Source organism: Ambystoma mexicanum, chromosome 14 (assembly GCF_040938575.1).
Source record: "Ambystoma mexicanum isolate Mex_15411 chromosome 14, UKY_AmexF1_1, whole genome shotgun sequence".
Lineage (NCBI taxonomy): Eukaryota > Metazoa > Chordata > Amphibia > Caudata > Ambystomatidae > Ambystoma > Ambystoma mexicanum.
Window position 1 is genome coordinate 548,557,434 of NC_090940.1, and position 24,170 is coordinate 548,581,603.

Sequence of the window (24,170 nt, forward strand, 5' to 3'; positions counted from 1 at the left end):
TCCTTCTCTCTCTCTTTGATCCTCCTACAATGAAGTACTCTTATGCTCTGAATCTCCGGCCACCCTCTGGCTTCTATCCAAGCTATTTCATCCAAGGCCTTCTGGGAGCCCTCGCTTAATTATAAAGTAAAAAAGGGCGGTGGATTGGTTCCACGCTGTGCCCGTTTCTGATCTCCACATGTCCTGCACTCGAAGGATGAATTGTGCAGCCTCTTCCTCCTCTCCTATTGTGCATTGCATTACTAAATGTAAGTCAGGGGTGTCTGGGAAGGTTCCCCGCAATGCGTTTGACACTTGTACTCTCAAATTGTTCAATGACGACCTATCATGGCGATCACAATTTATTGTTACTCCCGGGAAACTGGCCTTCACCCACACCCCGTCTGTTTGATTTCCAACTTCAGACACTAATGAGCTTTTTACATCCCCTGTGGTCAAGGGTACCCCTGCCGTGTTCTTTTCAAATGCATGTATCTACTTCCCCGCCCCACCCAAAAGTGGAGGGAGTAGTTTCAACAAATTATTTTTGCCCATATGTGCCCATGGTATGTAGTGGGGCCTACACGCTCCCTTATGTATCAGAAGCATCTGTAGTTTGGCCTTACTTCCTTTTTTACTTACCGTTACCTTCTTTGCTTTACTTAACGGCATGTTCCCTACTCTTTGCCTCAGTCTTCCCTGCCGTCTTGGGAGCCCTCCCCCATCTTCTGGGTGCTGCCGTAAGGGAAGCAAATATCCTGCTGCTGCTACCGCCTCTTCGTACTCATCCAGCTCACTCCATACTTCATCTATATACTCATGTGACTCTCTCTCCTTGTCACTCTCCTCCTTTGTCGTCTGCGGCTTCTACTCGCACTATTGTTATTGATTTGTCATTTAAATGGAAGAAAAACTCTCCTGATTGCCACTCATGTTCAGGTCCTTTAGGCACATTCCTCTGTGGCGGCGGAGATGGTGTAGAACCCCCCGCTACGCTGGGTGGAGGCGTCAAGTCACTGGCTACACTGAGTGGTACCTCTCCTCCCTCGGGCAACATCTGTCCCCTATTCTTTCTAAATCCCCAGTAAGCTGTGCTATGTCCACCGGAGGGGCACTAGTGGGCCTGTATAGCCCTTTTGGGTCATAAGGTGGCGGTGCCGTGGCAGCTGGGGTTGTCGGGGCACGGGGCGCAGGCACAAACCTGGGATCACTGTATCCTGTTGTGGGCCTCGTTAATAATGGGTAAAGCCTAGTGAGATCATTTTCTCCTGTTTTTACTGTACACTTCTCCGCAGTTACTCCCTCTCCCCCCGTCTGGGCTGTATGCCCTTCCGAGGACACTTCCTTGTTTGCGTTACTGCTCTGGGCTGTTTCTTCAAACATCCTCCATAAATCTAGTACTTCATGTCTGTTTTGCAGTTGCTTACCTCGATATTTTGCTAACAAATGTGTTGCTACAAGATCTAACACAAGATCTAGCGTCCTTAGCGGGTCCCGTGAGCAGGCCAGTATGCTAACAACGGGCCCATCATTAATGGGCCCATTGTCAGCATCCTCCCCATTCCCATTGAGCCCTATGGGGGGCTCAACTGGGAAAGGGGATGTACTGAGTCCGGGTTCCTTGAATGGGGAAATACCGGACCCTCCAAGGTCTGAATGCCCTGGTATTTCCCCATTCAAGGAACCCGGACCCGGTAACCGGTATGGGGGTAGCCATGCCGCTAAAAGCGGCATGGCTACCTCCATACTTGTAATGAGGCCCAATGTAACCAACAAAACACCTTTTCCTGTACTCTCATACCTTTTGATCTACACCAAGTTAAATGTCAATAACCTTTTTTACTTGCACCTTATTTCAGGAACTATAAAACACTTTTCATCAATGCTTATTTTATAGATTAACATAAACACACAAATACTTTGTCGACGGACGAACATTATACACTTCTATATCTTGAATATGTAACATGTACTACCTTCTAATGCGAATCGCCCCTTTATTTTGTTATAATCTGTTATTCCTTATTCTTATTTTCTCATTCACTCCCCACCTCTGAGCCCCTTTATGCTACCTCCTTTAAGAATTCTGCTCACACGGAAAAATAATATTCTAAATTTCTACTCCGAGCCTACTAAATATATGAGACTCCTAAGTTTTTTTTCTTTTATCTCCACTTATATCCTGCACTGGTCGAGACAATGCTACGCAGCGCGCCATCTTCTATCCCCCTTCGGAAATAGGATTTGTATTCCTTTTTATCTCTTTGTCCATAACAACCTAATGGCCATATAAAGGATAGATAAGAAAAGCCCAACAGTTTCACTCACACAGTCCCTAACGCCCAAATTTCAATTTCCCCTATTCTCTTGTCCTTATCTTTACACCAGCTATTTCACAATTTTGCCCCTCATTTGAGAATCTCGCAACCAGTACTCGCGTGTCCTGGGTGGTCCGAGAGCCTCCGTTTACGGTCCATCCACAATTGGGGCCGCACCCCAACCAAGCCGTGACCCGCCTCAGTTAGCAGTCAGGTATTTGCAAAGATGACGGGGACCCTTGGAACCTTTCTGTTTGTGCGCACACTGGTCGACCGCAGAGGTGATGGTTTTGCGGGGGCGTCCCGGATCTCGCTGCATGGCACGGGAGCCTCTCTCGGCACACCCTTCTCGATCACGTCGGGTTCAGCAAATGTAAAGACTCACTCCCCGACTTACCAATGCAAACTTACAAAATATAACACATCCCTGTAGGGAATGAGACTAGGAGAACATGTTGCAAGATTAATAAGTCTTTATATAAAATTGGCATCCAGAGAACTCTGCTGCCTTGAGAGCGCTCTGGCAAACAATACACGTACATGGCATTATAAAGCAAAACAGCATATCAATGACGTCATTAGCATAGGGTATTACATTACTGTGATCATCAGCCCAGCGGAGGAACAGGAGCTCCTCCCCTGCTCCCAGAAGGATTCCACAGCATCGAGGTAAGCCAGCTGGCTTTTCTTCTCCCCAGCGGCCATCAGCTGCTGAAGCCCTTCATCTGCGCAAATTTCACCATAATTTACATGGTTTTACACAGCTACCAATTTGGCTGTCTGCTTTGGCGCTCCATTTGATGATTTACCTCCTGGCTGGCCCGAGTATTCACAGCACCCATTGCACACCACGAGGTTTGAACTAGGCTAAAATGGCCGCCCGACGCCCTACTACTAACTCAGCAGCTACCTTCTTCACCTCCAGCACCGGATTGGATGCCCCATCTACTTCTGCACCAATCCGCTGCCGGAAGGCGAGAGCCGGCCCACCTCCTGCAAGAAAACGTCCGTAAGGTGCCAAATCTGTCCAGAGCCTGTCCTGAGATCTGCCTGAGGCCGGGATCCCTGCCTTACACCCTCCCCATTCCACCCAAGAACTCACTCAAAACGTGCTCTTGAAATCCTGCACCTTTCCCGGGATCTTGAACAGCTCGTAAGCTCCTTACGCATGTTCGCCAACTACTCATTGTCATGACATTGATCTCCATCTGCGTGGAGGACACACATTATCTTTTCAAGTTTGCTGCCTAATCTGCTTGTTGCTGCCGTTTTGCTGACTGCTCACATTCATCTCTACTTTCAGCATCGACCTATCACCATCTGCAATACTGCTATCACAACCAGCCCTTCTCTCCCAGTGCTCCTCTTAACACCTGTCCAGCCGTATATAGGCTTGCTTGCATCAATGTTCTGACACACTGCTACTCATACTGTATTGCCTCATTGTTCATCGCATGTTTCACACCAACTGTACCCTATCCAGGGGCCCATTCCACTACCCTTACCACCAAGCCCTAGTCACTCTAACTAGGCCTGCCTAATGCTATCCTGTTGAACTAGCCCACTGCAACTGTGCTCCTGTACTGGCCTAATGCACCTATTTGTACTTGCCTAATGCCATCCTGTTGTACTAGCCCACGGTAATTGTGCTCCTGTACTGGCCTTCTGCATCTAGATGTAGTCGCCCAATGCCATCCTATTGAACCAGCCCATGGTAATTGAGCTCCTGTACTGACCTACTGCACCTAGATGTATTTGCCTAATGCCATCCTGTTGAACTCGCCCACTGCAACTGTGCTCCTGTACTGGCCTACTGCACCTATATGTACTTGCCTGATGCCATCCTGTTGAACTAACCCACTTTAATTGAATTGTGCTTCTGTACTGGCCTGCTGCACCTATATGTACTTGCCTAATGCCATCCTGTTGAGCTAGCCTATTTGCACTCGTATGCTTTTACTAGCCCACTGCACCCCTGGTTTACTTACTGATCGCTTATTTATTGATTTAACCTACTACTTTGAAATCGACTCACACTGTACTGCTCTAGACATCCCACCTGTACGGCCTTCTGCCCACCGCCCTGGACTTCTTAACAAAGCTAAGTCTCTTCTCATCCATTATGTTTCCCTTTTGCTTAATGCAGCATGCCACTCCCTGCTCAGGAGGATCATTCATCAAACATGAGAATCACTATCCCATCCCTTGCCCCACACCCTTCCTGCCCACCACTCCCCTTCCCCAACACACTAGAACAAACCACCCTTACCATCAACTTTGCCGCTACCAATACTAAGCCCATCCCACACCCCCCCCCCCAATATCACCATCAAACACACAGTCTCCACAGAAGTTACCAGCAAGATAACTCCCATTTTGGGCAAGGACAGACTTGAGAGACTCAGGTCACGAACTAAAACACTACCATCTAGCCACCGGCCACACTCCCATCACCCCGATCCCCACCACAACAATCACCACACCTTCCACCAACAAACACAAAGGGCCCCCCCACAGCACGTAACAAACAACTCAGCAGCACCAAAAACCCAACTTCCACAGGATTGGTTGGGGAGCGAAGTTACATATAGTTGTGTAGGCACTGCTTCTTTTGGATAGGCTGCCAAGTTGGCGGGAGGGTGAGCGTCACGAGGTCCAGATGCCGGTGTCCGGGAGGGGTGAGGTTAGGTCATGGCAAGGTAGAGTTGATACTAACTAAGCTGGCATGAGAAACTACCACTAGACATATAATAAATGTTGGTCATTAATATACCTTTGAGTAAATCTTTGCAAACCTATAAATTGCATTCTCATGATTACATCTTCTTTCATTGAGACTTTTATGCGGTACAGGGTTTAGGGGTCTTGTCCTTAGTGATTGCCTGGGTGACTGGGTGGTTCTTAGCACATCATGGCGAGTGGGGGTATAATGACATATGTTAGCTTTAGGACACAATATACTGCGACAGAGGTCTGGATTTCGTGGGGGCACTCTAGGGTGGGCTGCATAGCAGGGTCACACTTCTGGTACTTCAAGAGAATACGTTAGGAGGGCACAGGGTTACATTGGCAGTCATTTTCCAACAGCGGGGCACGGGAGTAGGAGCAGGTTTGTGGAGATGGATGAGCTACAAGGCATGGTTCGGCCCGGTTCACACACAGGACAGTGATCACAGAGAAAGAGTGAGATGATACATTTTACTATTTGTTTCACTCATCCCCAGCACATCCGTGAGAAAGGGATTTGTGAAGCTTTCAGACAGGGGAGAAAAAGGTGGGGGCTATGAGCACGCTGTGCTGCGGCGCTGCAAAGGGGAGAGAAGCCTTTTCGTATTATCGGAGTGAAGCCTAGTCCAAAGATGGTCTCCAGGGCACACAAAATGGAAGCCAAGTGTATCCTGCAATAGCCCTATTTATGCTAATGTTAGCATAACATTTGTATGGCGGAGATGAGGGGCGGATTGCAACTTGGCTGTCCGCCACCTCCTTCCTCTCTGACATACAAATGCTCCAGCATTTACGCTGCATGGATTTTCATGCAGGTGCTAATGCTGGCGGTGTCCGTATAAGGGCAATGGAGGCGTCCCCCGCTAATGCGTGAGTAAGTGGTCCATATCATATGGGGTCCGCCTGCTTTATGCATTAGTAGGCTTAGCCCTTAGGGATACACTGTACATGCTGCCTGCCATGCTCATATGGCAGGCAGTGCTCATAAGTGAAATTAAACCCTGCCCGACATGCAAGCATGTCGGGCGGTGTTGAATTGTAGTTGTGAGTGCCGCTTGCATAGCAAGCAGTGTTCACAATTAAAGGTAATGGAAGGCAGCGGTTTCTCATTTTGCACGGCAGAGTGCAACAGTGCAGGGCAAAAGGCAGTGTACACATGTATGCTGTCTTTTGCCTTGCACTTTTGTGCCCCGCCATGCAAACTAATCATGCCAGGTAGCGTTTCATTTTGTTTGCGAGCGCCACTTTCCATACTTGCATGCAAATGATGAACATTTGGCAGCAGGGAGCGGTTTACATTGCAGTGCAAACATAAGGGCTCCCCGCCGGCAAATTAGCCTTAGGAGCAAAATGAGCTCCTGAGTATATTTCTTTAGGCAAGTAAAAATATATTTTACCTTTAAAAATGATATCTTTCTTTCCATCTGGTAAGTCATCCAAATACAAAGATGCCTTTTTTCCTTTAAAGTTCCTCCTTAAATCAGGCGTAATTATGGTAGAGCTCCATCTGTGGCACTGCTCTGCTGGTTTAACTGACCCAAACATATCCTTAGAGCTGTGTTGGGGGTGGGGGTGGGCGGGGTGGAGAGCGTAGGCACTTATGTGTCCGTTGTACCCATTTTATTATCCCTTTTTTGTGCTAGGAGTATTTTCCTTTTTTTAGAGAGTAAACATGGGTAGTTTTCCACTTATCTGCAGGGCTGGTTATAGTTACCAATCAATATGTGTACAATTTTGTTATAAAAAAATTGGGATACACATGAATAATTAAATGTGCATATTGACTACAGGTAGTTCTCCAGATAACATTTTGAAGTGGAAGTATTTTACTCCTTATTTTTGAAAGTAAAATGTAAGCACAATTTCCAATGGGTGTATTTTATAAGCGAGTAAAAATATGTTTTAACCGGGAAACAGAAATGTTTTTGTAATCATTTCTTTGCACCTAGTTATGGATGCATATTAAGAGATACATATTTACTTCTTCTGATCAGGCAGTAACAAAAGCAGTTTCTTCCTGTGGTACTGTGCACTACTCGCCCAAACATATCCATGGAGCTGTGTGCGTGAAAGCAGGGGCACAAGGTCATATGTGTCTCGCTTTCATTTTTTGTTGGGATGATTTTACTCCCTATTTTTATTTTTGGGGAGTATTTGCCTATTTTTAGGGAGTAAAATTTGCTGATACACCCCTTATCTGTAGGGCTGACTGCAGGATTGTAATCGTAAAACAATAGCCCAGCCCATTCCAAATTTGATAACGCTTGAATGAACTCATGTGAGTGCACTTTGCAGATCTTGTTGCTTTGTCTATGTCTGAGGAAAAAAAAAGAGAGATAACACCTCCAAGTTAGGGAAGAATGTGCTACAAGAAATCAGGGCACCAATTTTAAGAAAATAACACTTCCTAAATGAATACTGCACCTTCATCAAAAACTGTGATTGTCGGACAAGGAATAATAAAAGGAAAGAAACTGAAACCGAACAGGAAACAAGAAAAGAAAAAACAGAACTTGCACTATTTTAGTGCAGCCTAATGGCTCAAGTAGTTTACATGCAGTTTATCAATAATCTTCACTCAAGGAAGGCAGTTTTTTATTTTATCTCAGTCGATAATTACATTTTTCAAAGTATTCTATTTTTTAGTTATAGAAATTGACACTTTTGGTTTCAAATTGGTGTAACCGAAAATAAAGAAGGGGTTTTGGCTTATAGACAACATATAAGTAGAGGCAGTCGAAATCTACGGAAAACTTGAAATTCAAAAGAAATATTTTCCACACTTCTGCAGAATCTGAACTTCCATAGTTGCATAGGGGAAATCTGCTAGAACTGTCCAAACATTTCAAAATCTGCAGGCGATTTCGAAAATCTTCTTCGAATTTTGAAAGTCTTTGCACAAAAGAAATCTGTATTTTCTGCAGAATAATCTGCTGCACAAATTTCAACTGACTACATACTAGGGCACACATTTAAATGATAGGAGTGGGGTGGATATCTTTCATTTGGATTTAACGTAGGCTTGATTACTATTTTTATTATTAGTAATGGGATTACTGCAGACCAGTCACACTTCATTTAAATTCTGCCTCTGGTGGTTAAATATCTTCTAATAAAGATGGAATGTTAGGCATATTGGATGGACTCATCCACGCATACATGTATCAGTTGCAGGGGAGGATGTAGAACATTTCATTTTTCATGTCATGGATGAAATCTAACTTTTCCCTTCTCTGCTTCCTTACAGGTCTTTTTGCTCATGTTTGGTCAAACCAAAGGATAATTCCTCTGAGCTATTAGAGCTAATAGATCAGAATATCCAGTTCCAGGTAAGAGTGGTGGCAGATAGAAAATGATGCAAACACTTAATGTATATCAGTAGGGAAATTGAGGTATAGTTATGCTTCCGTATAGAGAGAAAAAGGCTCTTGCTTCAAATACATTGATGAAGGCATGTCATATAAAACACAGCAGCCTAAGTAGGCGGACAATATTGTTTATTTCTCAATAAATGTTCTTTGGCTGTCTGTCAAGAAAACGCTACCTTACAAAATAAAAAAAGTGTACATTAGGTTTGATCCATGTGCTTAGAGAAAAATTCCCAACATACAGATATGATTAGCCATCAACGCATGTTATGTACATGCTTGTCTGTAATCTATAGAGAGGAATAGAATTGTGGAAAATGTAGGTTATTATCTCTTAAGTGAGCAAGATTCTGCAATCGCCAAAGCACCCACCTTTGCATTGCCCCTTTACAGGGCTTTAATGTATGCAGTAGATCAGGATTCTGGGAAAATTAGTATTGGGCAAATGATATGATTATACGTGATCTATACCGCATAATTCATCAGAGAAACATTGAATATGATCCATGCGAAGGCAAGAACCATGCCGTTAAAATTCTAGTGGAATCTGTGCTTAATGCAAAGGCAGGGCTTTTGAATCATGTATGGAAATACAATCTGAAGTGGGTGACCATATGTAATATGAGGTTTGGAATTGGCAAATTACTAGTTGTACATGAATTTGAACAATATTGTATTTGACACTTACCCCTACTGCCCCATCCCCTCCGCACTTGCACGTTCTAAATACTCACAAGGCATAGTATGTTCGTCCTTTATTGCCCTCCACTGTATTTAATAGCTCTATGTATTTAATGTGTCTCGTCCCCATTTCCCCCTCCCTGATGCTCTGTGGGTGCTTTGAAACAAAATGTACTTACTGTATAAGCGCCTAACAAGCAAACAAAAAATAAATAAAATACATTTAAAACAATTTAGATGACATAGGCCAGAAAAGTTAGCTAGTGCAATCAAATAGAGCAGAAACAATTGTTCATAGTTTAGTCAAATTAGGTCGGAACTAGATCAATTCGACCTGTTGCCGATGCTAAATGACAACCTTCTTATGTGAATGTAGGAAATGGCACCAATAGCCCAGGTAAGTAGTGTAGCACTCATGAAGGCCAGATAGTGGCACACTGTAGCCGGGTTATAACCTCAGAAGCTGTAAGGAGAACATAAAAGTGATGTCAAACGGACATTGTACATGCATGTTATGGCTGTACAGGAACTTAGACATGTGTTCATTTCATTAAAGCATGATTAAAAGTGTTGAATTTAGGAAACTACTCCCACAAATCGAAGGACAAAATGATGGAGCACTCGAGTGAAAACACATCTGATGTATTGGTGGATTGAATATCTTAATCCCATCAATAGTTGTAATTGCTTTCTTCGATCATCATCGCTTTCTCGTCATGTTCTCTTGTCCCCTCTGTAAGGAACTCATGGTGGCAACAAGTAAGACAGACACAAGTGATCCCAATTCAAGAGTGTTTATTGAACAATGAATGCTGTTTGCAGGTTAGAAAAATGCCTATTCTAAACCTAAAACTAAGATGGCAGCAAGCATTGACCAACAAACGAAAAATAAGGCAGTCCTGGTGGTGTTGTGTCAAATAAAAAAGGGCCTATACGAAAAAAAAACCATTGCCAAACCTTACAATTAATACAAAAAAGGGTGTGGGATAATTCTCAAGAAAAGAAAGAAGTGTTCTCAAATGATATGTCAGGATGTGGTAGCCTAGGTCTCCCTTTCCTGTGTTTTGGACATGGGGTAAGATGGTAGCTGTCAGGACCATCGATGGCTAAGTCTTGCTTTCTTGAAAGTCTCTTGCCTTCGAAGATCTGACGTATTCAACTAACAAAACAAATACACAGTCTCTTTTCCATGGGCTTTTTGGGCGACGACTTTCACCTCGGGATTCCCCTCTTCTATGTGCAAATCCCTAGAAAGTTCTTTAATGATATCAAGATCACGGGTAGCTACGATTTCTCGCTTTCAAGGGCCTTTTTGGATCCAAAATAAAGTTCCTTTAACAAATGAAAGTTTGATTCCAATGTTCACTGAGTGATGGGTTCACCCCTGGGTCCCCCTCTTCTGGGCACTGACCCTTCTCACTCGTTTACCACAGTTTCATGTAGGGTGCTAGTTTCACCCTGGGTCCCCCTCTTCTGGGCGCTGACCCTTCTTACATATCTCATTCCACAAATTATATGACAGTTCTTTTTCAATGAACCTTTGGGTGAAAGCTTCACCCCTGAATCTCCCTCTGTCGGGCTCGGATCCTTACCAACTTCGCATTTGCTTGAATTTGCAGGATTCACTTCCCTTGCTTTCATACTGTTTATAGTTCAAAGTATTTTGATTGTAAGGGGATTTTACTAGACCTCCTGTATGGCCACTTTGACCTCTTTTCGCGACTCTCCGACAGCCTTCTGGTACCAATAGTTTCGCTCAGATGGGGATCGACCAGAGTCTCTTGAATTATCACCCACGTGGTGCCAGTTTTCCCTCTGCAGCTGGTCTCCCCTTTAACACTTTTTACAGTTCTTATTACAGTTCTTCACACAGTTCAATAAACTTGGTTCAAACTTGTCACTTTGCGCTTCAATTCAACACAGCCCAGTTCTGATCGATTCTCTCCTCGACTCACCCGGTATGATGAACCACTTGGCTTTTGGCTTTCCTGTAGTCAAGGCCGGTACCAGGTGTGTGGGAAGTTCCCTCGGTTCTGCTTATCGACATGAGCTTGTCCCGTGTACCTTTGACTCTGCTGCAAGACACTCGTGCTATTTTTCACAGTCTTAGGCTCTCTTCCACAAAAGTTCTGCTGGCCTAGGAAGAAAAGAGCAAAGTCACTTCTCACCCCATCACCCTCTCGGTTCCTGCCGCCTTTCTCTTTCTCTTGAACTACCGCACCTGCGTAACTGTGCCATCCTGCGGTCTGGCATGCTCGTCTTGCTCATAATGCGCTCTCTTACTCCACCTTTTATCTCTGTGGGGAAAAGGAAGGGTCGTCAGGTGTGTGTGATTTAAGTTAATTGCCTGGCTTTGCCTGACCCTTGGGTTGGGACATGTCATGTAAACAGGTTTAACATTAGTCCAGTTTTGATCACAGTTCACAAAAGTGTTTGTGTCGGAAAAATGGGGGGTGGGAGGGTGGAATGTCAGAGTATCCTACGGGACGGGACAGGGAAGTGTTGTGAAATAGACGAGAATGACCGGACTGGAGAACAGAAGAGAGGGGATTGTGGGAACAGTAGTGTTCTGTCATAGTGGGTTGAGTGTTCGGAAAATTACAATCAGAGGGACGGAATTGGTAGGGTTTGTGGGGATCGTGAAATAAACAGGGGAGTTGTGGAAACAGTAGTACTTTGTCTAATCAGGTTTGGAGTGTGGAAAATAATAATCAGTGGAACTGGAAGAAGAAAGATGGGGAGTTTTCAAATGGAGACTGGTGAGACAAGGATTCTGGGAGTTATTTTTTGGGCATAGCCGGATTTAAGGACCTTAGAGGATTAATTACATATGGAGGGGTTGTGGGATCTGGGCCGGAAAGACTAATGGGAGGGAGGAGGCAGATGTATTGTAACCTACGAAGGCCTCAGGGATTTCGTTCTCATTTTTCCTCCCCGGTACAGTACCACGCCTCACCTTGGATATCCTCCCAAGCATAACCCTGGTCTCCCTCACCAAGGTGATCCTCCCCCGCTGCTCCACCCCAAGCAACTGGATCCAAAAGCAATGGCTGTGTCCTGGCCACCTGAATAAGGGATTCCTGGGCTCTACCTGGGGGAATACCCTTAGGTTTCTCACACCTGTGAACACCTTTTTGTTTCTGTTCCTTTTCTTTTCTTGCTCTAAAACTCTGGAAAGTCATTCCATTACGTGTGCACTTAGCCCTTACTCTAGCCACCTTTCGCAACTGGTTTTAATCTTAAAGTAATGCTTTTATTCCGTATCCTAAAATATTGTCTTATGTTGATTGCCCGTCATGTCACTTTACTGCTGTCTATCTGTACAGCGCTTTGGCCCAAACACTTAAACTATACAAATAAATACCAGAAATGCTGCCCATGTCAGTTTAATGCATATTATTCACACTTACAGATATGAAAAAGGAATTCTCAGAATACTATGATAGTTTTGCGATTGTGAAGCCTGGAAAAATTTCCCAAAAATGAAACATAACTGTAGATTTTTGTGTTATCGATAATTCAACTTCTCATACAAGTCATGACAGAATCAACAAGCTATAAATTGCATTGGCTAACAGTAAGTTTGCTGTAAAAAAAGATACACAATAGAAGTGAGCATGTGCAGGTGAAGAGTAAACATAGCTTAATATATCAAAGAAAGAAGAATACATTAAAACAATCCCAGTGAGAGGTACAATGAAGATAAACACATTACAACATTTTTCAAATAGTGGATTTCTAAATCTATAAGTTAAAATACACAAATGACACAAACATGCTGCATCTTGAAAATCAGTCACAGAGCAACACTCTTGTTCCTGGACATGTAAATGTCAGAACTAGTATGTAACATGTCCATATGAGGAGCAAGGTAGCTACATCACAGGTTGGGCGGAGCAGTAACAATGCGGCTGTAATAGCGTTACCTCTGCATTACTGTTCTGCCAAATCCCGAGTTTGGGCTTTAAGTTGGAGATTCACCTCCAGCTTCTAGCTGGAAGTAAATCTGCGAACCTTCCGCCCATTTTCAGTGCATTTACCACAGCGCAATTTGTGCTGCATTAAATGCGCCGAAAATGCCCCATAGAGTCCTATGGACTCTTATATAAATGAGGATTTACAGCCTTGCCACAACTCGGGATCTGGCGCTAATAGCCCCAAACCAAGTTGCGGCAACGCCATTTGCGTTGGGTGGTGTCCCAGCAGATTTACTGCCAGGATACAGCCCAACTTGTGATGAGGCCCTATAGTCGCAATTCCTGTCTGCTAATTGCAAAGGGAATGAGGATTGGCTGGATCATGTAACGACTATCTGTCACGTCTGGTGTCAAGGAACTGGCGTCCATGGACGATTCCTGTCCGTTCCCCAAATGGGTCACGCTAAGTTGAAAAAGACCCAGAGTCATCCACCCAAGGAGCAGACAAGTGAAAGAAAGGTGCCATCAGGAACTAGAAGTGACAAATAAGAAGTATGATCAGGGCGGTGAACAATTTTCCCGCAGATCCAGCCCCCACCCTTCAATGAGTTTAAGTACCTGGAAAAAATACAACAACAGGATACGAAGAAGAATAGTGTCAGTCTGGGAAGGAGGAAGAGAGTGACCCTACTGACGGTGCGAGGACCAAAAGAAAATGCAAGGGGGCTCCAGAACGGAAGGCAGACACTAAGGGAGTAGTACAGAGAGAAAAATAACCAGGTCCAGGAAGTCTAGAAAATATTCCAACAAAAGTTCCAAAGTCCAAAAGGCAGGGAACAAAAATAGGCAAGGAAACAAAAATAGAATAATCCACAAGGAATAAACTACCAAGATCCAAAGAGCGGGCAGAGCCACAAAGTACAGAATAATCCAAGGTAGTGTGAGAAACCTGAGGGTATTCTCCAAATCAGATCCTGGGAATCGCTCATTCAGGTGGCCAGGGAAGAACTGGCCCTCTCTTATCCCAACCCTAAAGGCAGACGAGCGAGGAAAGATCACCTGGGTAGGGGAGCCTGGGGTTGTGCTTTGGGAAATAACCCAGGGGAGACGCAGATACAGGGGAAGAAGTGAGGAGGATGAAGTCCATGAAGCTTTTGTAGGGTGCTCCAGAAATACCCCCCTTCCACCCAATGAATCTCCCTTATCCAAAGCCAACAAACCATCCACCTATGGTAAACCGTTTAAGAACACAAACCCCAGTGCTATGGGAAACTACATCTCCAAGGATCCATGTCTTTCTGTTACATACTGACTACTCCCAATCATTCTATTCCACGTCCCTATAATTATCATTTTCTGAACTCACAATCTGCTTTGACAAACCACCATCCCCCATTCATTTCACAAACCCTACCAAACATATCCTTCCGAAAACACCCCTTCCCCATCCTACCACGCAGAATAATTAGAAACTCTACCTCTCCCCTTTCCCGACACAAACACTTTTGCATACCAAGACAGACAATTGACTAACACCAAAGCTGTTTAGCTGACATGTCCCAACGCGAGGGTCAGGCAAGTTCAGGCAATTGACCAGAATCACACACACACCTGACAGCCCTTTCCCTTCCCCACAGGGATAAAAGGTGGAGCACAAGAGCACAATTCGAGCAAGGCGAGGCACACAACGAGACAGCTATCCCAATAGGCAATTCAAGAGGAGGAGAAAAACGTCAAGAACTGAAGGGGAGAGAAGTGACCTTGTCCTTTCCAAACCAGGCCCGCAAAACCTCCCTGCATGGAATTGTAAGACTGAGAAGAATAGCCAGCGTGTGTTGCAGCAGATGCCAATGGTACACGGAGCATGCCTATGCTGAGAAGCAGGACAGTGAGAGATGCCAGCTACTTGGTACCATCCCTGACTCCAAATACAAGAAGAACCAAGCAGTTCATCACAGCCGGTGAGTCGAGGGGCGAGCCGATAAGAAACTGAACTGTGTTGAACAAAAGTCGCAAAGTAGCAACTTAAGGGAAGTTCAAAGAACTCTAAACATAAAGGGACAACCAGCTGCAAAGGGGTCCGACACCATGTGGGTGTGCACTCGAGAGACTCAGGTTAATCCCCCAAATTGTTGAAACTATTGATACCAGAAGTGACACATGGAATAAAAAGCCATAGCGAACCCGACGGAGGGAGGTTGAGATTCGAGAGGGGTCTGCACCGGAAGAGGGGGACCCAGGGGTGATGGAACAGCACCCTAAATTATCATGAGAAAGGAAAGGGTCTGCACCAGGCAGAGGAGGACACAGGGGTGGAGAAGCACCACCCCAAGTATGATTGGAAAGGACCTTTTGTTTATCATTTTGGAGCATCACCAAAGTATGATTGGAAACTAACATTTGTTTATCATTCTTGAACACTGCAGGCCCTCAGAGGCAAGAGACTTTTTGATAGAAAAAAGACTTAGCCATGGAGGCCCCCGATAGCTGAGAACGTGCTGGGAACATTCGAGAGTGTGCTGTGCTCAAAGTCCCATCTTGCCCAGTGCTCAAAACATGGGGAAGGGAGACCCCGACTACTGCATCCTGATGTATCATTTGACACCTCTTTCTTTCTTGTGAAAACCTATCTCACACTCTTTTGTATTTAGTGTAAGGATTGGCAATAGGTTTTTCTTAGTATAGGCCTTTTTATTTGACAGGACGCCACTAGGACTGGCTTATTATTATTTGATGGTCATAGTTTGCACCCATCTTAGATTTTGGTTTAGATTAGGCATTTTCCACCACGCATATACAGTTTAATAAACACCCTTGAACTGTGATCACTTGTGTCTGTCGATTCTTGATACCATGCCTTCCTGACAGTAGGCAGTGATACGTTACACAGAGGAGATTCTGAAGGGTTTAGACAAAACAGTCTGAAGGCAGGCAGTGAACACAGTAAAGCAGGTCAGGAGGGAAAGGCAGTACTTACCCAAAGCAGGCAGATGTTTGGTACACGGAAAATCAGGCCAGAAAGAGACACAGGAACAGGAAGAACGAACCGGCTCACTGGGCACTCACAGAGAGTTTCTTGAGCACTGTGTTCTCTCCTGCAGCTCCAGATAAACTCAGAAAGGGTGGTAGCCCCGTCTTCACGGGACAAGCAATGCATGCATCCTCAAAGCGTCATGTCATGTGAGATGGCAATGCATCATAGCGGTGCGTGTGTGCCTGTGATTAGCAGTCCTCTTCCACAGATGCCAGGGGAGGCGCCAACAGCAAAAAAGCAGCCATTGGGTTCAGAAGGCATGGCGGCTCGGAATTGTGACACTATCAAACCCCCGGCTTCTTCTGTTTGACTTGCTCACATTAGCGCAGTTCCATGGGTTCAGGATTCAAAAGGGGTGGCCGCAATCTTGGATTTGTTCTGATGCCGTTCAGGGTTGGGGGTGTCCAGCGCAATCTCGTGCTACGGGACACAGGAGATGAACACAATGATGCTTTCAAAATCCTACTAAAGCTTTGTGGGAGCACATTTCTTCAGCTCCTGAACAACTGGCGAGATGGGGTACATGAGAGGTGTCTCTGCTAAACCAACTGGTGTTTCCAGTATGCACGTTGCAGGCCTCTGTGGGAGCATACTTTTGGGGGTTGAAGTATCCACCAATCCAAATTATAGTTTAGACAAAGTCGTTTGTATTTTATATTTGTATTTTAGTGTGAATTTATAAAGTGCTTTACACCAAAGCGCTGTACAGAATCACTTACAGTAAAAAAAATGTAAAACAACAACAGAAGGTAAGACTGGAGGAGATCATTCTTAGGAGCAAAATGGAAGATAGAATAAGAAGCAACCGAGAAGGAGAAAGAGGAAGGGTGTTCCAATGCAAAGGAGACAATAGAGAAAGGGAACGAAAACGAGACTGAGCACAAGGGGCAAGGGACAGACACGTGACAGAGATTGAGAGCTCAAGGAGGACTAGGGAAGATAAAAGGAGACTGGAGATGAGAGATACGGAGGAGCAAGACCATAACAGGATATAAAAAACATCCAGAGAAAATTGAATTTAAGATGAGAATGAAAGGATTATCAGCCAGGTTAAAGCGACAAGGAAGAAATAGAATCACAAGGCAAAAGCAAGCATAAGGAACAGAAGTTAAAAGTAGATTTAAGAGGAGCCAAACGTGATAGAGGGAGTCTAAAAAGAGTAGAAGAGCAATAGAACAGACACAAAAAAATAAGACAAGATTTCAATAGTTTAGTTGTCTAAAATGTAAGAAAGGGCCTTGCCTTGGTGATATTAAAATGATGAAAACGACAAGAACGCAAAAGTAGAGAAATGTGATAGGAAAAGGAGCGATCAGAATCAAAATAAGGACCAAGATTACGAGCAGTATTAAACATAGGCAGTAAAGACAGAGGAAAAGAGATAGAAGCAAGAAGAGAGGGGGTAGGGGTAGTTATAGCCAGAAAAAAGAAGCCTTCTGTCTTAGCAGAATTCAAGACCAAAAAATGATCCATCATCCAGGATTTTATAGTTCAGAGACAAGAAGACAGATTATCCTGGGTAGAGAACATTAGAGATGAGAAAGAAAGAAAAAGCGGGTATCACCATCATAGAAGTGATGAGATATCCTAAATGCACAAAGCTCAGTCCTCTTTGTTCCTAATGTTAGCCAATTATGAGTTGCTGGCACAATGATAGGGTCTAAATCTTTGCTATAAGGATCTGGGCCTGCACCTAACCTACCTTGGGCCTCTTGTCTCTGAGAGGGGTCTTAAACTAAGCTGATGAAAGGAACTCCGAACACTAAGGAGAGTCAGGGCTGCACCTAACCTACCTGGTAGCACCTAACTAGAGTTGGCAGAGACTGGGGGATGCCCATATACCTTCTCCAGGCCCTATATCATTGAGTGGGTGGTGCAAGCTGACAACCAGCATCACCTAACTTGCCCATCACCTTGCTTGTTACATCTCACTTCATCAAAATAGAGATTTATAGAGATCAAGGAATTGATCCTTAATTTCATGGAATTACTTTTAGCTTCCCTTAGAGGGCATGATATCTCTCCATCCAGCCCAGCTCAAACTAACAACCACCCTATCCTCTATTTTCCAGCAGCAAGACACTTTCCAGTTCCTTAGGACTATATTATGTTTTAGTTTAATCATCAGAATTTGGTCAACCATGCCTTTCCATGACAGGATAGATCATTGTATGAAAAAGGTCACTGAATAGAGCTGCTAGGGTACTGTGATGTGATGTAGTTGGAGGTTAACAAGATGGTATCATTTTGGCTAGAGACTTTTATTCCAAATAAGAAGGAAAACCTGCCTCTCCCTAATCCTAGAGAGCTTTTCCTTACCACAACAAGGATAATTTGGGTGCTTGTCAGGATGTAAGTCAAAGGAAACCAAAATACCATACTATATCCAAACATACTACTATATCCATACCACTAACAATGTAAGAAAAAAGGAGTCCAGTGTGCTTATTATACAAGTCACCAGGACAGTGGCTCCTTTCTCTTGGTGAAACAAATTCAAAACATATAGGGGTTTCCTGAAATATATCCCTCTGTGCTTCAGGTAAAGATACAGAAAATATAACAACGTGGACCAGTGCATTGAGGATGACAATATTCCCTTGTTATCTTCTTTGTTCCATGAACATTTCTTTTATACAAAAATACAATATATTTAATCTGAATATATACACATACAATAATAGTTATACAATGGTTACCTGGCTCACAACCCTATATCCCATCATACATTCATACTCACACCTGCATACCAGAACTCTATTTTAACTTGTCATACGGGTGATAGCACCTACATCACCTTCTACAACAATTGATTACCACAATGTTTTTTGAACCCTTTCTTCAATACAGGTGTAATTGTCTGTATATCAATGTCACAAACAGTTCTATGGGTCGACACGTGTTTTGGTTGTCTAGGACGGGCACTACCAATCTTGCCCCTTTGTTGCGTCAACCTTCATCAGGACACAAAGCAAAGTACTCGTTAGGTCTTGCTTCTAATAGGCTGGGGTGAGCCACCATCTCCGCTTCTAGTTGTCGGAGGGGGTGCAAATGTTGTGGACTAAATCCTTCAGAGTCTCTCATGTATGGATATATTCATGTACTTAGGTTCTCAGTTGCACAATGGGTAGCAAGATCTCCGGTCCTGCTAGATTTCTTCTATGGGCTTATAGTTTTTTTTCTCAGCATAAGGTGTATCCATTCAGTTCATCAATTCCATGGAGGGCATCTCCCCGCTCTCTGTTCTCAAATGTCTTTTCTTTATTTTATCTGATGTTCAAGATTCTGTATTGAAGGAAGGGTTAAAAACATTGTGGTAATCAATTGTTGTAGAAAGTGATGTAGGTGCTATCACCCGTTTGAGAATTTAAGATAGAGTTCTGGTATGCAAGTGTGAGTATGAATGTATGGTGGGATAAATGGTTGTGAGCCAGATAACCAATGTACAACTTTTTGTATGTGTGTATATTCAGATTAAATATATTGTTTTTTTTGTATTTCGGAATAAAAAAGAATTCATGGAACAAAGAAGATAACAAGAGAATATGGTCATCCTAAATTCACTGGTCCACGTTGTTATATTTCCTGGTGAAACAATCCAATATTTTGTTGACGTAAAAATGGCCTCTGCGATATGTTCTGGTTTACCAATTTTGCTTAGACCAGGAAAATGACTCTCTTCTCCTGGTCTATTTGGAAGAGACCTGGAGACTATTCCTTGATAGCCCTTTGGACAAGTATTTAGGAGTCTCTTTAATTCCTCCCAGGGATTTATGAACAACAAAGTTAAGACTTTATGAACTCTTCTTCTAATTGCTGGTGCTCTGTCAGGACTTTTTATATCTCGACTATTGGGGAAGTTACTCCCTGACAGTCCTGGGTTCTTCTGGTATCTTTTGCATATGCTGGGTTTCCCACTGGGACGAGGGAGTTCACTCCCGCGGCACTCTTAAGATTTGTTTCTTGTGTCACCACTGAGATGAGGGAAACTGCTCCCAAGGAATACTTGGATCTTGGGTTTCAGAGTATCACTACTGTGATGAGGGAGATTACTCCTGGGGAATACTTGACTATTGAAGTTCTGTGTATAAATACGTTGATGAGGGAGATCACTTCCAAAGAATACTTGATTCTTGAAGCTTTGTATCTGACTACTATGATTAGGGAGTTAACTTCCAAGCAATACTTGTCTCTTGGTTCTTTGGATATCACTATTGTGATGAGGGAGATCGCTCCCAAAGAATATTTGACTCTTGGTTCTTTGGGTATCACTACTATAATGAGGGAGTTCACTCAGGAGGAATACTTGACTCTTTGGGCTACCTGGACCCCACCCGGCTTTCCTTCAACTCCCTTTACCTGTATCTTTATTGGGGAGTGTGGCCGGTTCTTCCCAGGGTCTCAGGTCGCTGTTGCCACTATACTTGTTCAGCCTATCTTCCTGCTATCTTCCTTGCAGGTCTGTGTGGCTCCACAGAGCGGTTGCTGCAGCAATCTTAGCGTGTGTTATGGACTACACAGTCCATCTCCAAGAGGCCATGCCACAGCTGGATGGACGCAAGCTTCCCTTGCTGCTCTTCCTGCTCCCGAACGTCTTGTCCTTTCTCTGTCTTTACTTTATACGGCTCAGCCCGCCACACCATAGCAACATGGTTGGTTAAGCAATCCTCTGAAGTTATCTTCATGCCTCCCAGTGACCACCTCGTTCCAGTTCTTCAATAATCCCCTCTATGGGTGTTATGTATGTTTCTTTGGTTCAATTGTATCTGACTTCATAGATGTAATAGTAGAGACTTCACAATAACAGACAATAGTGGTTTCAGGTTGGGAGGACAAATAAGTGCATTCAGTTCGGGAGGAGGAATTAGTTAATAGGCCCGTGGTTTCTGGGGACAAGGGCTTAGGGAGATCTTTCACGGGATGGGAATCCTTATCCCCACAAGGGAAGTGAGTCATGGACATCATTTGGGGATCACCAGGGGTCCTAATTGTGACCCCTGAGTTCTCCCTTGCTACCCTTGTGGTCTCCCTTGTTACCCCTAATAAAGAAAAAATATATATTTTCTTTTCTTTAGGTGTAAGCTCCTGGGCTGTGGCCAGCACCATCTGGCTATTTGTTTCTGGGGTGGATGGATTTCTTGTTCAGGTGTCTTACAAAAAAAGAGGGGGTTCCACAAGTTTAACACTTTGAGCAGTGACCCTAAATAAGAAAGAACAGGAATAACAAATAATTTGTCATTCTGGAATTCTATACAATAATTGCTACACTCATTAAAAGTTTATTTCAGTCACACTTCAGGGGGTGAGTCACTGATTTAGTCTGTTCGTAAACACCTCAACTCAGCCTTTAATCCTTCCGAGGTTGATAAAGGAGTACCAACACAGGTTGGGTGATATTATATGTATATATGTTATATATTAAGCGGTTAAGTGCTATATAAAAACACAATTATCATTTGTCCTTGACGTCTGCTTGCATTCACAGTAATTTGATGATATAGACCTATACACACTGATATTAACCATACATATGATGATCCATTCTTGTGTGAAATGTATGTCACATTATAGTGATATTGCAATCATATTTTGCGTACTGTACTCGGGAACAATGCTATGTGATGCCACTTTCTATTTTGTCAAGGGTTGAAAGGTCATTTGTCATCCCTTCCCATGATGTCACTTCCGGGTGTGGTCAAATGGCATCACTTCTTGTGATATTATCAGAGGTCAAGGGTCATGTGATGTCACTTCCGCTAGCCCTGGCATTTTGTTAAAATTACGTCCCTGAGGGAAGTCTCTACCTATGACATCCTCCCACTTTTTACCACCCCTAGGGGGACTATTGGATAACATCCTCACCTCCTTAGTCTCAAAGGGGAGGGCTCCCCTCTGGGGAGAAGTGACGAGAGCCTGTGAATCGTCACAGGTACATAGTTTGAGTTACACTCCTATTATTAATTAGAGTCTAATTTCCAGATGACATCACCCGTCACTTAAGTGTTAGCCTTTCAAAAGCAAGTGTGCCAGATTTGCTCTGTGTTGTTTGCACATCCAGCATTAATTGTTTGTGAGTAGATGGAGTTGGTAAATCTTCTCTGGTTTCCAGTTAACTCTACTTAGGATACAATGCTCGACAAACAGCATTTACAAGTTGAGGCTTACTCTATATGCCAGTGGTACTCAGTCTGAATCATAGATAGGAATGCGTAGATCTTTGCAATCTTGTTTTCCAAACAGTTGAGTTGTGTGTTTTTATAAAGAAGATGAAAGATGTACCAAACTTCTGATACGTCAATTGATTAAGTTCTTTGACTGAGTTGAAACCCAAATAGATCATATCCATCTTCATTAGATGGACTCAGTTGTTTTGGGGAGTAGGCAACAATTTATTTACCCCTCTGTATGCATTATTACTTCTGCATCTTTCTGGCCAGCAGTGCCTTATGATGCACATATGTTATGTGCTCAAATATGCATCGCCACTTTGGTGAGATCTGTATACCGTATGTTATACCACTCATTTGCCGTCTGCTGCAACATTTGTGTCTGTCCTAGAAAACCTAAGTGTTACATTTTTTGTTTGTTCTCTCATCTTCATGAAAGTTTCCATTGCTTCTATTAAAAACAGACTTTGAGATGTTTAGACCAGCCTGCAATGTTTGTTTTGTTTGTCTCCTCCACAGAAAAGGCTGGAGGAACTTATGTCCTCTGGCAGGTACAATACTACGGATGACTTTGCTGTGGTTCTACAGCCATTCTTAAAACACATCGAACCTCCTAAACTCACAGTAAGTGTTACAGAGCCTTATGTTTATTATAGAGAACCGGGGGGTGGTGGTGGTGGTGCTTGCAGAAGCCCTATGCAGGTTAAAGAGATGGGTACAGATGGTGGGGAGAGGAGATAGGTTGAGGGAGAATTTGGGGAGCACGGTCACTCACCATTCCTGTACATACATCTGTCTCTTGTTTAATGGAGTCTCCCCACAACATTTCTATTTCTTTTTATTTTATCCTCTATGAAAAATCCCTAGCTTATTTTTCTTTTTCTTTTTAACCATTTTTATTTTATTTTTTAATAGATGTAAGGCAGCATGTCATCACAATTGACAGGATAAGACCAGAAACATAATAACATTGTTGTTTAATTGGGTGTTGTCAAGACAATTCAATCATACACAAGGGACTGTACGTTGCAGGTGTGCGAAACAGCAATCAGCCGAAAGAACCTCTGCATAGCACTACTATAAAGCTAGATGTTTGTAAAGCCTAGGCTTGTTTTCCCCATGGTAGGTATCCTGAGTGTGTGAGAAACCAGAAGGTGTCTCACTCACTAGTCCCCGGGGATCTGTCATCCAGGTGACCAGGACACAGCCATCGCTTTTGGATCCAGTTCCTGGGGATGGACCAGTGCGGGAGGATCACCTGGCTGAGGAGTCTTTGGGGAGTGGGAGTGGGACACCGGATGGAGAGACGTGGTATCCCCTTCCCTGTAACATCTTTACCCCATCCTACCAGGTAGAATATTAGGAACTCTACCCCCACCCCCTTTTACAACACAAACACTTTCTCACAGACAGTACCCGAGAAGTATACCTGACGTGTCCCAATGCAATGTTCAGGCGGGGTCATGCAATTACTGACCATCACACACACCTGACTTCCATTAAGCTTCCCCACATGGATAAAAGGCGGAGCATGAGAGCACACTCTGAGCAAAGCACACGAGGAAACAGCATTTTCGAGACTGCAGCTGAACAAGAGAGGATAGACAGCAAAACAGAAGGGGATCGCAAGGAGGAAAGTTCCCTTGAACTTTTCGGAAAGAAATTATTACTTTCCAGACCTCGAGTATAGAAAGCGTAAGACCAAGCAATCAGGCTGAAGAATCCTGCATTGTGTGTGGAGATACCCGCTGCCCTCCTGTGTCAATAATCAAGGCGGGGAGAATCACCAGCTGTTGTGGTACTGTCCTTGGCTCTAAGAACAAAGTAGCGTCAGTGAAATCAACACAGTCGGTGTGTTGGGGAGGCCCATACAAGACAGTTCTGTGTTGAAGCCAAGGTTGCAAGCAGCAACATTTTATGGCGAGCACTGGAATGAACATTGTTAAAACTTGTGTGATAAGAGAAGCAAACAAAGTTGA

General features: G+C 43.8%; 1 protein-coding gene across 1 annotated transcript in view; it reads left to right on the forward strand.

Annotated features, from left to right (window-relative positions):
• The first annotated feature begins 3,169 nt into the window (after window positions 1-3,169).
• PLB1 (phospholipase B1) overlaps window positions 3,170-24,170 on the forward strand; it is a 38,891-nt gene continuing 17,890 nt past the window's right edge. Inside the window, exons 1-3 of the mRNA XM_069638331.1 lie at window positions 3,170-3,306; window positions 8,272-8,353; window positions 22,711-22,815. Coding sequence (XP_069494432.1) covers window positions 3,170-3,306; window positions 8,272-8,353; window positions 22,711-22,815 — 324 coding nt within the window. The remainder of the gene's footprint in view (window positions 3,307-8,271; window positions 8,354-22,710; window positions 22,816-24,170) is intronic.